This window comes from Gymnoscopelus braueri, assembly GCF_963280865.1.
Source record: "Gymnoscopelus braueri genome assembly, chromosome: 12".
Classification (NCBI taxonomy): Eukaryota; Metazoa; Chordata; class Actinopteri; order Myctophiformes; family Myctophidae; genus Gymnoscopelus; species Gymnoscopelus braueri.
The window spans coordinates 34,674,886-34,688,973 of record NC_137614.1 but is presented as its reverse complement, the minus strand read 5'-3'; the positions used below and the strand labels follow the sequence as shown (position 1 = coordinate 34,688,973).

The 14,088-nt window shown below is 41.5% G+C and overlaps 1 protein-coding gene across 1 annotated transcript; it reads left to right on the top strand.

Annotated features, from left to right (window-relative positions):
- Positions 1-2,341: 2,341 nt before the first annotated feature.
- mthfr (methylenetetrahydrofolate reductase (NAD(P)H)) lies at positions 2,342-9,959 on the top strand. Its single transcript, XM_080444919.1, has 12 exons — positions 2,342-2,455; positions 3,150-3,397; positions 3,908-4,146; positions 4,586-4,696; positions 4,885-5,078; positions 5,868-6,118; positions 6,299-6,433; positions 6,595-6,775; positions 6,986-7,168; positions 7,608-7,709; positions 7,929-8,048; positions 8,558-9,959. Exons 1-12 carry the CDS (start codon positions 2,426-2,428, stop codon positions 8,792-8,794), a joined length of 2,031 nt encoding a protein of 676 aa, XP_080301045.1. The 5' UTR covers positions 2,342-2,425; the 3' UTR covers positions 8,795-9,959.
- The last annotated feature ends 4,129 nt before the right edge of the window (positions 9,960-14,088 follow it).

Here is a 14,088-nt window from a genome sequence, read left to right as displayed (position 1 = left end):
CAAGCTGCAAGTGTCGCATATTATCAGTGATAAGGTCGCAGGCCTGCCTTGGAAGAGAGTCTTGAGTCAGAGTTGAAGATACTTTGTAAGTCTTTAGCTGTAGAATACAACTCTCGTAGACGTATTTATGATTCTGACGTTTTCAATCTACGAGAGTTGTAGGGTTCACCCCCCATGGACACAGGGACTTCCAGCACTATACCCCGTAGACACTCCAAACATGTACAAATTGAAAATAAAGGTGCTTAGCCACACGTTCCAAATGTTAACTCTCGCTACGGGGTAGTAGTTTAATGTAATAATCCATATATTTCAATAAAGAAGTGTTTTAATGCCGTCTGTGGCCGAACACCATTTTTTCACCCTCGTTTACTTCCTCTTTACATTGAGTGTAATTCCGGGTTTCACCAGATGGGCGCGTCAGTACTGCCCATTGGGAACTTCCGACAGAATCGGCCACAGACGGCATTAAAACACTTTTTTATTGAAATATATGGATTATTACATTAAACTACTATCCCGTAGCGAGAGTTAACATTTGGGGCGTGGGGGTAAGCACCTTTATTTTCAATTTGTACATGTTTGGAGTGTCTACGGGGTATAGTGCTGAAAGTCCCTGTGTCCATGGGGGTGAACCCTACAACTCTCGTAGATTGAAAACGTCAGAATCATAAATACGTCTACGAGAGTTGTATTCTACAGCTAGTAAGTCTTTATTTGCAAGACAGCGATTACAGCAAGGTGTTTGTCCTTGGATCGAATGACACAGACAGTCGTATTGATTGATTGATTGATGTGATTTTGTGTGCTCTGTCTCAGACAGAGCACACAAAATCACATCAATCAATACAATTTATACCTTTCAGTCAAGAGATCATCCCTAACTTTCCAACTCCTCCCCTAGTTCTCATTTGACCAGTCACATTCAACCAAGCTGGAGGCTGGACAACCCAAAACTCAGCACTCCCAGTCAGTGGTTGAACCAATTTGCATTTACAGAGAATTACATTAACAGGGATAAACATTAAACCATATTTCCACATGAAACTTTGTAAACCATCTTACTCAACATGTTGTTAGCTTTTGAATGAATCCAATAACCTGTATACGTTAGTGATTGTAGACGTTGGTTCGATGAACTTCATTGAAGACATCAAATTGTGGCTTTGTGTGTGAGCAGTAGACAGACTGGCAACTTCTCAAGAAAGGAACTAGGATAATTGATATGATAATGAACTCAGAGATAACAATGATCTGGCCAAAAGGGTTCTTTCAACCCCCTATTTTTACTGTTCTACTGTAAATACCCAACAGGTGAAGAAGGCCCAGGATGCCCTGGCTAAACAATGGATCAAAAGGTTTCTAAGGTGGCAAAGAATGAAAGGCCAACAGATCTACAGAAACATATGGGAGAATAGACTTTGAATGTCTTCGCAGAACAAACTTGGTAACTATACTAAAATCAGTGTATTAGTGTCCTTCAGATACCACACAAGCATCAGCGGTGCAAATATAGCCTTGGATCAAGACTATCATAGAAGTATTATTATGATTTTTTTATCGATTTTGGATTTTTGACATATGCATACGAAAGTAAAAGTCAGACTCGATAAAGACTAATATACTCTTGATCCAGCCAAAGGGGAATACATTATTATTATTAACTTTCTATGTTTCAGGCGCACACAAGTATTTCTCAGACATGCTTATTGAATGTAACAACTTTTATTAATTTACTTAACGATAATGCGAGTGCTATAACCACTTAAGCCCTATTTTATGCTCAAGATATGAAGATACATCTGACTGACACTGTCTTAAGGCCAGTCCACACCAATGCAACTCCTTGCAACATGCTACTTGCGATTTAAAAGTATTTTATTGAATGTCCACAGCTTACAATAAATACAGTTTTACAAGTCGTAAGTCAAGGCTTGGCAAATAAATACATATTACTTAAATACAAGTTGCAACCATTATCCCCAATGGCAGTCGCAAGGACTCAGGAGTTGCATTGGTGTGGACTTAGCCCTAGAATGTCTGTGATGATCTTACATACATTTCATGTATTTCAATTTGTATGTAAGATCACAGACATTCAAGGGGCTATTGTGGACTGGCCTTAAAACTGTTTTGTTGCAAGGAGTTGCGTAGTAGTTGCATTGGTGCGGTCTGGCCTGTAGGCTAGCTCTCTAAACAACAGTCAGGAACCCACAACACAACCCCCTGGAACATTGTTGACAACAAATTAGCCAATCACAGTGGGACCGTATTCCCGGGCTCAGAGCCGTGTCGCCCAGGCTATGGGATACATGATACTCTGTGTGGTGCGGGAGTTCTTTTGAACAGTTTCACGCTCCTGTTTTGGGACCAGAGGAGGAGTGTCTATCGGGACACCGGGGCATATAAAAGACCCGTTAGCTACATGCTGGCCTCAAAGACTCCACAAAGCCGGGTAATTCACTCTGACAGAGCTTCCATCTCCATGTGCACGAACAGCGCGCATGCAGGACTACAGCCGAGCTAGTAGTGTAGGATTGCAAACTAACTGTATTTACTTTGGCATCCAATGTGGGTTGAGCTAAGCTAACTAGCCGAGCGGAGTTTTGTGTTGCCGAGTCCGACAGGACTTTTAGTTTATGAGCGATATCATGCGTTTTTTGATAAAGTGAGAGTGAGAGAGACAGACAGACAGACAGTCAGACAGACACAGAGAGAGGAGAGAAGCAACAGAGTGTACAGCGGACTAACGGGCAGACATACACAGAGAGATAAGACACAACAGAGTGAACAGCAGACAGACGTCTAGATAAAGTAATCATGAGGAGGGGAGAGGGGCAGTGACTTTAGTCACTATTGACTTTGCTTGCCTTGGTAAATGGAGGGTTTTCGATTCAAGTCCAGCATGGTCCACAGTATGGACTATGACGCGTGTGTGGACTGGTAGCAGGAGAGGTGCTGTTGAGCAAGGCACCAATCCCTTTAAACTGCTCCTGGACGGTTGACGCCTCTACTTGCAGCCCATCACTCCGTGTTTATTAGGCCATGTGCATGTCTGTGTTTTAGAAATAGTGTAAACTACATTTTCTCTATGGGGATTTATACACGTCTTATTATCAATGTTAATATGCTTTCTCTCTCCTTCCCAGTCAACAACAGAGGACACCATGGTGAATCAGGTGTTTAAAAGCGACTCCAGTGGGGCCAGCAGCAGTAACAGCGGGGACAGTTGCAGCTCCAATCAGAGTTCCCGGTGCTCCACCCCACTGCTGGACTCGGACCGCACGGACAGGCTGCGGGAAAAGATGCGCCGGAGGGCTGAGAGCGGAGACTTCTGGTTCTCCCTAGAGTTCTTCCCACCCAGAACTGCCAGTGGAGCCGTCAACCTTGTCTCAAGGCATGTTGCGTGTGTGTGTTGCCCCTGTATTCAGGCATGTCACACCTGTAACTGTGGACATTACAATATTATTAACGTGTGGTGTCTGATAAAGCTCTTCCATCGTCTATGTATGGTGTAACATACAGTACATAGAAGGGGGATGCATTTCCTTGGGATTTTACAACCGATCTAGCTATTTTCTGGAATTGGTCCATTATGACAGACCCTGAAAAATTAACAATGTCCAAGCAAGTGTCGCTTAACATTTCATATTAGACTCTTGGTTGTCTTGTTTCTAATTTTGGGAGAGATCAGACCATCCAAAGAAAACCTTGACTCAACTGCTTAGCAACAGTGCTTCATGCTGGGGTTTCCCCTTTTTTTCTCATTTTTTCTTTTACATCAAAGGATGTTCAAGAGGATTGTTGGATTCCGTGTGCATCCTCAGTGTATATTAGACTACTCGTCGTCGCCATGCAACGCCAGAAGGCCATTTCTTTTAAGTGTGCCGTTATTTTATTTCTAAAGATTCGACCGCATGGGCTCTGGAGGGCCCCTGTTCATCGACATCACTTGGCACCCAGCGGGAGATCCAGGCTCAGACAAGGAGACCTCGTCCATGATGATCGCCAGCACGTCTGTGAACTACTGCGGTCTAGAGACCGTGCTCCACATGACATGCTGCCAGCAGACCAAACAGAAGATCACTGGCTACCTGACCAAAGCCAAGCGCCTGGGCCTCAAAAACATCATGGCACTGAGAGGAGGTAGGGGGCACTGTTGGGGCTGTTTGAAGCCAGGACTTTTGGGGTTGAGCTTCGTCCATGAAAGGCAATACGTCTTGAAAGTGTTACCACTGTAATGTAATACTTGATTGGCCGTTGGCCACACAACTGCTACAGTTGTACAACTTAAGCCACACAAAAGCACAAACGATTACACTATTACAATAATTATATATTATGTATAATTCACTATTTGGGCCTTATATACCGGTAGGCTATTATGAATAGTTTTTTATTTATATTATTTTCAAGCGCATTGGCGTCTATATCTAGTGCTGTTGTGCAAAATTTGCTATAAATACGTTTAACTGGACTTTTAATTACTTTAGGGTTCCAGCGGCTTCATGTTTGCTTCTCAAGTTTGTGTACCTGTGTTTTTTGTCTAGTTTAATAAGATGAATATGTTCTCCCATCTCAATAGACCCAATTGGAACAGACTGGGAGGAGGAGGAAGGAGGTTTCAACTATGGCACAGACCTCGTCAAACACATCCGCTCTGAGTTCGATGACTACTTTGATGTCTGTGTTGCAGGTAGGCGTCTGTCTGTCATCGAGAGGCTTAGCCACCCCCTTGATGAAATACTGGGTGACAACAACTAATGCCGCCCTTTTATATTTTTGAGCCATTTCAGTACAATTTAAGTGGTGGGGTGTTTAGAAAGTTTAGTGAATTTGAAAGCCCATAATAACCGCGGTGTACAATGTGTGATTTGTGCCCAGGCTACCCAACGGGCCACCCTGACGCAGAAAGCTATGAGAGCGACCTCAGATACCTGAAGGAGAAGGTGGATGCCGGGGCTGACTTCATCGTCACACAGCTTTTTTTCTTGGCCGACACTTTCCTTAAGTTTGTACGAGACTGCAGGGCCATTGGCATCACATGTCCCATCATACCTGGAATATTCCCCATCCAGGTAACTTGAGTGGAAATACTAGACTTTACCTCAGCAAATAAGTGCATCTGTTTACAGCCATAGCTGAGTGGATAGAGAGGCCTTCAATCTTCTTGTATGGTAACAAGAAGATTGCCTTGTTCGACCCCCGTCTATGTGTCGAAGTATCCTTAAGCAACACACTTCTCCCTCAAGTGCTCCCTGAGCACCGTATTAATGGCACTTCCCCACTGCTACTAATAGTTTGGATGGGTTAAATGCAGAGGACAGTTTTCACATATGTACAAATGTAAAGTTACAAAGTCCCCCAAAACGGCCAAAGGGGAATAAATTATTATTATTAACTTTCTGTGTTTCAGGCACAGGCTTAAATTTAACAACTTGTATTACTTTACTTAACATTAATGCTCAAGATATGAAGATGTAATAAAGGCATCTTTTCAGATAGATATAGATAAGGATTCCTTTAGAAATAGTCTGGAAAGTGAGTTATTAAATCTTTTTGGATGCATCAAAACAAGAGCCTGGTTGGGAACCACCGTTCTAGAACTTAACAACATAATAATAATGCATACAATTTATATAGCGCTTTTCTACGTACTAAAAGTCGCTTTACAGAAAATAAATAAAAATAAAAACAAAAAAAAGATTATGATTAGGTAGGGAATGCCAGTCTGAAAAGGTGGGTTTTTAGTGTGGTTTTAAACGTGGCGAGGATGGGGGCACATACATTCCCATCTTGTCTGACCTATTATCATCGTATCATTGTTATATTTGAACATCTAATGGGATAAACCTGTCCCACACCAGGGTTACCAGTCTCTGCGTCAGCTCGTCAAACTGTCCAAGCTGGAGATTCCTGAGGAGATCACCAAGGTGATCGAGCCAATCAAAGATAACGACGCCGCCATCCGCAACTATGGTATCGACCAGGCAGTGGAAATGTGCCGCGTCCTGCTAAATAGTGGCGAAGTGCCTGGCCTCCACTTCTACACACTGAACCGCGAGGTGGCTACCATGGAGGTCCTCCGCAAGCTGGGCTTGTGGATAGAAGACCCCAGGTCAGTGTTCAGAGACTCAATTCTATTGTTTTGAAAGAGTCTTGAAATGAAATGCAGTATTTTTAGGACTAAATGTTCAAAGTAGAGATGGGGAAGGAGAGGCTCCTGGAATCACACATTCTATTGTTTATGCGTACTAGTCTGTCTCCATTCTGATGAGCTTATATTGTAATTTGCCAGACGTTCTCTTCCCTGGGCCACAAGTGCCAACCCCAAACGGAAGGTGGAGGACGTGCGTCCCATATTCTGGGCCTCCAGACCCAAGAGCTACATCTATAGAACCCAGGACTGGGACGACTTCCCCAACGGCAGATGGTAAATAAAAAAACGAACCGGTCATGATCCACATGGTATCCTCCCAGACCAATTAAGATATTGGGCCTGGGTACTCTGGAAAAATGTATATAATGGCACATGAACCTTGGTTTTGTCAATGGGTATCAAAATATCCACCTGTGTTGATACATTTCTTTCAGGGGCAACTCCTCGTCTCCAGCCTTCGGCGAGCTCAATGACTATTACCTGTTCTACCTGAAGAGCAAGTCATCTAAAGATGATCTACTGAAGATGTGGGGCGAGGAACTGACCAGTGAGGCCAGTGTCTATGAGGTGTTCACATCCTACATCACAAACCAGCCCAACCGCAACGGACACAAGGTACCTACAGCACACAAGCAGTCCTCTTCTCGTGTGGCAAATGACCAATTGTTTCTAGATTAATAATTTCCCTTGTTAGTTCTTGTGGCCATGTGTGTGTCTTAGAACAGGACTGTATTCAGAAAGCAAAGGTTTATGAACAATTAAAATGTTTTTTAGCATATAATCCATTTGATGCCATTGTTGAGAACTGTGGCTTCTTATCGCTAGGTGATGTGTTTGCCTTGGAATGACGAGCCCCTGGCCCAAGAAACGAACCTGCTGAAAGATGAATTGGAGAAGCTGAACCGGCGTGGAGTGCTCACCATTAACTCCCAGCCCAACATCAATGGCAAGCCTTCGTCAGACCCTGTAGTTGGCTGGGGACCTGCTGGAGGCTATGTTTTCCAGAAGGTAAGACCATTTTCTTCTACTTCACACAGTACAATACACTTTCCTTATTAATTGCCAATTAACTGGCTATCTGTTAATTGCTAATTTACCGTAGGACCTTCAGACAGACAGTACTATACAAGCTATTACGAACTGGTCATTCAAAATGCTGCACGGCCAGGACAATGTTTTGTAGCACTGCTTAGTAAACTTGATATATAATCAAGGTGGCCTTCTGTCTGTCAACTTCCGTCAGAGCTGAAATGTACAGTCGGAAGTGGAACATCTTGATGATTTTTTCTTTTTTGGCCACATTAACTAAAATAACAGATCTACAAGCTTGTAGATCAGCTATTTTCGCTATCATACGAAAAGGTATAGGTATCATACAACTAAGTATATAGGGTTTAAGTGCTTAAATATTAATGTCATTTTAATGTCATTTTTCCAAATGCAATAGTCCTACCTGGAATTCTTCACATCAAGTGAAAACGTGACTGCTCTCCTCCAAGTACTGAAGAAATATGAGCCTCGAGTCAACTACCAAATCGTCAACGTACATGTGAGTTCTGTGAAGAAATGTCACTTACATAATTTACCATAGGTGTGACTGGTTGAAAACTACCTTTGAAATGTATCCAGTTGATGTGGTAATTTCTGTTTTTTAGGGGCTTCTCTTGCTTATTTGTCGATTTCTGCAGTATGTTGAGCTAAATTCCATGAAGCATACTATACAAATAAAATATTATTATTAATCTGGTCTTTTTACATGTCTCTTCAGGGCCGTAATCTGACCAACGCTCATGAAATGCAGCCCAATGCTGTGACGTGGGGTATCTTCCCAGGCAAGGAAATTGTCCAGCCTACCGTAGTAGACCCTGTTAGCTTCATGTATTGGAAGGTGAGTCTTTGTGTGTTCCTACTTTGTCTGTGGTGGTCACTTGTTCTCTGGTATTTAGAGAAAAAGTTGAAGGGAGTGAATGCACGTTTCAAGATAAAATTGCCATTGGTTTAAAATGGCGGTGTTCTGTTTGTTTCATGCTGTGACCTGCATTCTGCATTGACATGAGGTCTGGACCCACTTGTATAATTCTTACATTAAAGACTGCGTCTCCCATCTCACCTTTTGGGTCTCAATCCACAGTTTGAGAAACGGCACTATAAATCATAGCCACGGTCTTTGGATGGGAGTTACAGTCCCACAAGAGCAATCGTCCTTCTGTAAAATCCTTATTTAAATACTGATAATGATTGACAATTAGTCATAAAGAATAGCCTACAATCTACAAATTTCCCTCTGACTTAATCACATGAACCCTAGCTAGAAAATGGCAGATCTACAAGCTATTTGTTAATTGGCATAGAATGAAGTATGTAGGGTTAAGTAGTGAATCTCTTTCCTCTCACCAGGACGAGGCCTTCGCTTTGTGGATCGAGCAGTGGGCTAAACTCTACGAAGACGAGTCGCCTTCACGGATGATCATTAAATACATCCACGACAACTACTTCCTGGTCAACCTAGTGGACAATGACTTCCCCCTGGACAACTGCCTATGGCAGGTCATTGATGACATGTTTGAACTGATTGACGCGCCCGTAGAGCACCATGACGAATGTGCCTACGACGAGGGAACTATCTCGGAATAATGTCAGATTTCAAGGCCCACCTGACTGCTGACAAGAAGTGGGAAAAGCGATGTGACTCTTGACTTGTTTGTTTTGTACTTTTGGTTGCTGCTATTGAGAGCCTACTGTAGGGCTCTTGACTCGAACACCGCAAGGTATTTTAAAATCTGGAGTATTCTTACTTCAGGATGTGAATTTGTTTTTTAAATACTTTTTATACAACTGTGTTTTGTTTTTTTATGTTTAGCTTTGTATTGGGCAACGAATGGAGAACATTTTAGCTAGACCAATCAAAGCATGAGGTTAACAGGATTTACACATTAAGTATTTGACCGCAAATTGGCATATATTTAGGTCACCATCACCAGTTCATCTTAATATGCTTTAGAATCAGGCATTATTAATAGGGAAATTAGCAAATATGCATGGGGCGTTTCACCAATAATACACAAACAGCTCTGTAAGATGTATTTTGTCATTAGCCACGCTATTGCCTGATTTCCATCATTTTCCTGAGCAGTATTTAGCATGCCATGGAATAAGTATTCTGTGATGACATCACTAGGAGCACTAACTTAAAACTGTTAATGCTGGAGACAACGGTTTATTATTTTGGGGATATTTGTGAACAATTATGTTAAAAATATATGTCTTTTAGAGAAATGCCTTATAAATTAAAAGGCATTATAGTGGAATGATGACTCAAATAGAATCCCCCAAAATGCATATTGGTAGGAAAGGTTTTGTATTTTAAGTTTTTGTTTTCAGATGTTTATTCTTTCTCCAATAAGATGCCAAATAGTAATTCAAATGGTATGTATTGTTATTTTTTAAATTAAAATGTCAATGCTGCAGAGTCCCTACTGTACGCATAAGGCTAGAAAGCATTTTAGGATGTTTACATTATGCAAGTGTGTTGTGACTAAATGAAAATTGTGTTTTTTATTCATATAAAATGTACATTGTAGGACAGTGTCATGAGATACCAGATGTTACCAGACAGATGCGTGAGTGATTTTAATCTATCATAGACTTCAGTCTCTCTGGCTGCACACTGTCAAGTGACTAGTATTGGACAAAATATTAAGCATTGTATATTTGAGACAGGTTTGTATTAAAAAAACTCATATTTATTGTATTTCAGATGGTTTATATTGCTCAATTAAAGCATTTCCTTTATTACCTGCATTTACCTGTAGTTAGGCTTTTTTGGCATACATAATTGGGTTTAAGTGGTTAAGACTACAGCTTCAGTCACATTTTCAATAATTTATCCATGTGTACCACATATCATATTAATACACAAAATCTGCCGGTATGCATTCCCGACTTGTATTGTTCTCAAGTAGGCCGGTGCCCAACAGGCCCAATGTATGTAAACAGTTTATGGCAACTACATGAGGAGTACACTACTATAAAATATAACTTGGAATACAAAGGTCATGCCAGGGGACATTCCCTGGCTTAACCCTGTCTCCACTGACATACTGGGGATTTCCCATGCCTGTGCATATCAGCGATTTGCTCAACATAATGATGCAACCTTCATTTCCAAACAAAGCTCTGCAGATAAAGTCAGACCACTGAACACGTATACTAGCTCTTATCTTGTTGTGAACCTCCTGACATATTACCCACATCTAAGCCACATGGATCGAGCCTCTTCTGTCACAGAGACCCTCTGGGTCATCCTATAAAAAGGAAAAGTACAAAATGTTGGGTCACTTCAACCCTTGAGAAAACGTCAGCACAATATTGACCTAACTGATGATTTAGCCAATTGGCTCACATGCTGCCTGAGTTTGTTTGGCCCACATAAATAGATGTGCATAGCTGTAACTATGCATGTGGAACAGGTCTTCTTTCAATAAAGCTCTCACTGTGTACGTGACCAGTGAAATTCCCTATGTGGAAATGTGTTGATAAAGTATCATGTGTCAGTTGTGTGCATGGTTGTGCTATATGCCTGATTTATACTTAGTTGCGTGCGGGTGTTGCACACCGAAAATAGCATATCTACAAGTTCACAATTCATTGTGGGACGTGCTCTGACCTTGTAGATGTACTGTTTTCTGTGCGCAACTAAGCGTAAATCTTGGCCCAGGTCTGATTTTAGTATAAAGTTACCAAGTTTGTTCTGCGAAGACATTCAAAGTCTATTCCACCATCTGTTTCTGTAGATCTGTTGGCCTTTCATTCTTTGCCACCTTAGAAACCTTTTGATCCATTGTTTGGAAGGGCACCCTGGTCCTTCTTCACCTGTTATTCAAAGTTGAGTGTTTACAGTAGAACAGTAAAAATAGGGGGTTGAAAGAACCCTTTTGGCCAGATCATTGTTAGTGAGTTCATTATCATATCAATTATCCTAGTTCCTTTCTTGAGAAGTTGCCAGTCTGTCTACTGCTCACACACAAAGCCACAATTTAATGTCTTCAATGAAGTTCATCGAAACCAAAGTCTACAATCACTAACGTATACAGGTTATTGGATTCATTCAAAAGCTAACAACATGTTGAGTAAGACGGTTTACAAAGTTTCATGTGGAAATATGGTTTAATGTTTATCCCTGTTAATGTAATTCTCTGTAAATGCAAATTGGTTCAACCACTGACTGGGAGTGCTGAGTTTTGGGTTGTCCAGCCTCCAGCTTGGTTGAATGTGACTGGTCAAATGAGAACTAGGAGAGGAGTTGGAAAGTTAGGGATGATCTCTTGACTGAAAGGTATAAATTGTATTGATTGATGTGATTTTGTGTGCTCTGTCTGTGTCATTCGATCCAAGGACAGACACCTTGCTGTAATCGCTGTCTTGTAAATAAAGACTCACAAAGTATCTTCAACTCTGACTCGACTCTCTTCCAAGGCAGGCCTGCGACCTTATCACTGATAATATACGACACCCACCACACATGGCTTACAACTCAAGTAGTGTAATTGCCAGTTCTGTGTAGTTGCCAGTTCTGGGTAATCCTCAAGAATAGGACATCTTGTTTTGGGATGGTGCCACAGGGACCTTTTCTCCTCGCGCTAATGTATACAGGGAGCGATCCGATCTCATCGGATGCAGTCAGTCCTTGACATTTACGACTTACACAGCGATGTCGCTGGGAGAGCATGCTGCTATATTACTGTGCATGAATTAAACCCCTCGCTAGACTGGTAACGGGGAACATTATTGGATGTAAGGGGCATTTACAGTTATACAACATGGTTTACGGATCCACCACACGTAGTAAGTGTGAGGGTCATAATGCATGTGCAATACTCTATGTTGGTACACACATTTACACATGCAAGCAGATTCTATTTCAAATGTATTTATCTGTCGGTGGCTATAAAAAGTATTCCACCGCCCATGGACTTTATAGTTCATTGCTTTACAATATTGCATAAGTGAAGAGGCATGCGTTCCGAATGGCCATCGCATTAGTAATGACTAAATGTGGCGGAAATGGGGGGGGGGGGGGTGTTCATCCCTCTACCTTGACACGCCGCTATCAGCTGTGGTTCGATAGACCTTTTTCACAGCAGCCATTTTGACATGAAATACAGTAGTAGTGTAAACCCAGGTGTTACCAATACTAATTATGGTTCCGTCCCATTTAGGTAAAAACTGAGTCAAGCGAGCTGCTAATGTGCATGTTAGCTCACTGTAAAGTCTCTGCTACACTAATTGGAATCAAACCTTGATTAGTATCATTGGTAACACTTGTTTATCCTACTATGTCATGTCAATATGGCTGCCATGAAAAAGATTGTGTGGACTGTACGTGTGTACGTGTGCGTGCAAGTGTATAGGCGTGCATGCGTGTGTGTGCATGTGTCTGTGTGTGATTAGTCAATGCCTAATGTGTTTCACTGCACTCTACACATTGCTTGCTCAGGTCAGAGGCCTCTTAATGCTGAAAAAAAATATTATCTATCACTCTCTCTCATATTGCTTAATTAAAATACATCTCTCATATTGAAGAATATTTTCGACTACAAGAAATGAGTGAACCTTGCCGTGCCATCTAATGTATTTCACGGGTTCTGGATTCGTTTTCATACTCCGGGTTTCAGATGAGGAGGTACTAACACTGAGTTCTTGGAACCCAAAATTCAGAACTTGTACCTTCAAATATTTTATTTTAAATAGTGACACGCTGTGAGCTTGTAGATCAGCTATTTTTATTTATAAAGTACCTCCCTAGTTCTGGTTATAATGGAAACATAAACAACAACAAAAACTCACAGAACATTAACGGTTCTGGAAAGTTCCAGGTCATGAAGTTCTGGTTTACCCTTCGTAGTCAAAAAGAACCATTTGATTTATGGGCCTCCTGAAGGCCCATTGGAAACTCATGAAAGCAGACTATATATTACTACATGATCCAAACACTTGGCTGGACTGGGAGAACGGGGAGCATGAGTGGATGTACAGTAAGTGCCTGATGAGATGGCAGCTGAGATCCTATATGTAGTTATACAACGTTACACTGAACAACAATTTGTTGTGATTTGACACTTTAATAAAATTGAATTGAATTGAATTGAACTGACTGTGGGCTTACAGGAAACGCCTTACACAGTACTGTGCTGTACTATATGTGTGACAGGACCTTTTGAGACTTCGAACAGCAATTTACCCTCATAGAATTAAATATTCACAATAATGAAATAGAAACAAAAGCCAGTTAAAGGTTCTAGTGCCAAATATTGTTGTAAATATTAATCAAAATGAAGAGTTGTGTTTATGCTGTCTGGACATGAGTGTGAGATCCACGTGTATTAGTACCTGAAACAGTGATAATGTTTCCACGTCAAAGTTAGCATTGAAACAGTGTGGCGTGTTGTGGAACCGACGCCAAGTGGACGGTTGTACTGATCCGCTGTACCATCATGGTGCTGGGATCTGTTCCATGCTTCCAGGAAGTACAGTACAAGAAACACTGCGGTGGGGTATAACATATACCTTACATAGAGGCGTAGCTTGTGTACAAGTCATACTCTATGTCGGTATACATATACACACGTGCAAGCCAATTCTATTTCAAGTCATAAAGCTGATTCTGACGTATCTGTCTGTAAACAGTGTGTATGTCTGTCTGTAAAAACAGTGGCTATAAAAATGCACTCCCCTTGAACTTTACGGTTAATTTCTTTCAAATATTGCATTACAATAATTGATGTCAAAGGGAAAAAATCTGGGGCGCCCCTGTGACTCACCTGGTGCTGGTAGAGCAAATACTATTGGCTCAATTGGGCAGCCGACCCAGAGTCGACCCGAAGGCCCTTTGCTGCATGTCCTTCCCAATGCCATTTCCTGTCTATATC

Coding starts and splice junctions, on each gene's coding strand:
- mthfr (XM_080444919.1), top strand. CDS start 2,426: ATGCTGGCCTCAAAGACTCCACAAAGCCGG. Junction 4,697..4,884: donor CTTTGATGTCTGTGTTGCAG/GTAGGCGTCTGT, acceptor ATTTGTGCCCAG/GCTACCCAACGGGCCACCCT. Junction 8,049..8,557: donor TTAGCTTCATGTATTGGAAG/GTGAGTCTTTGT, acceptor TCCTCTCACCAG/GACGAGGCCTTCGCTTTGTG.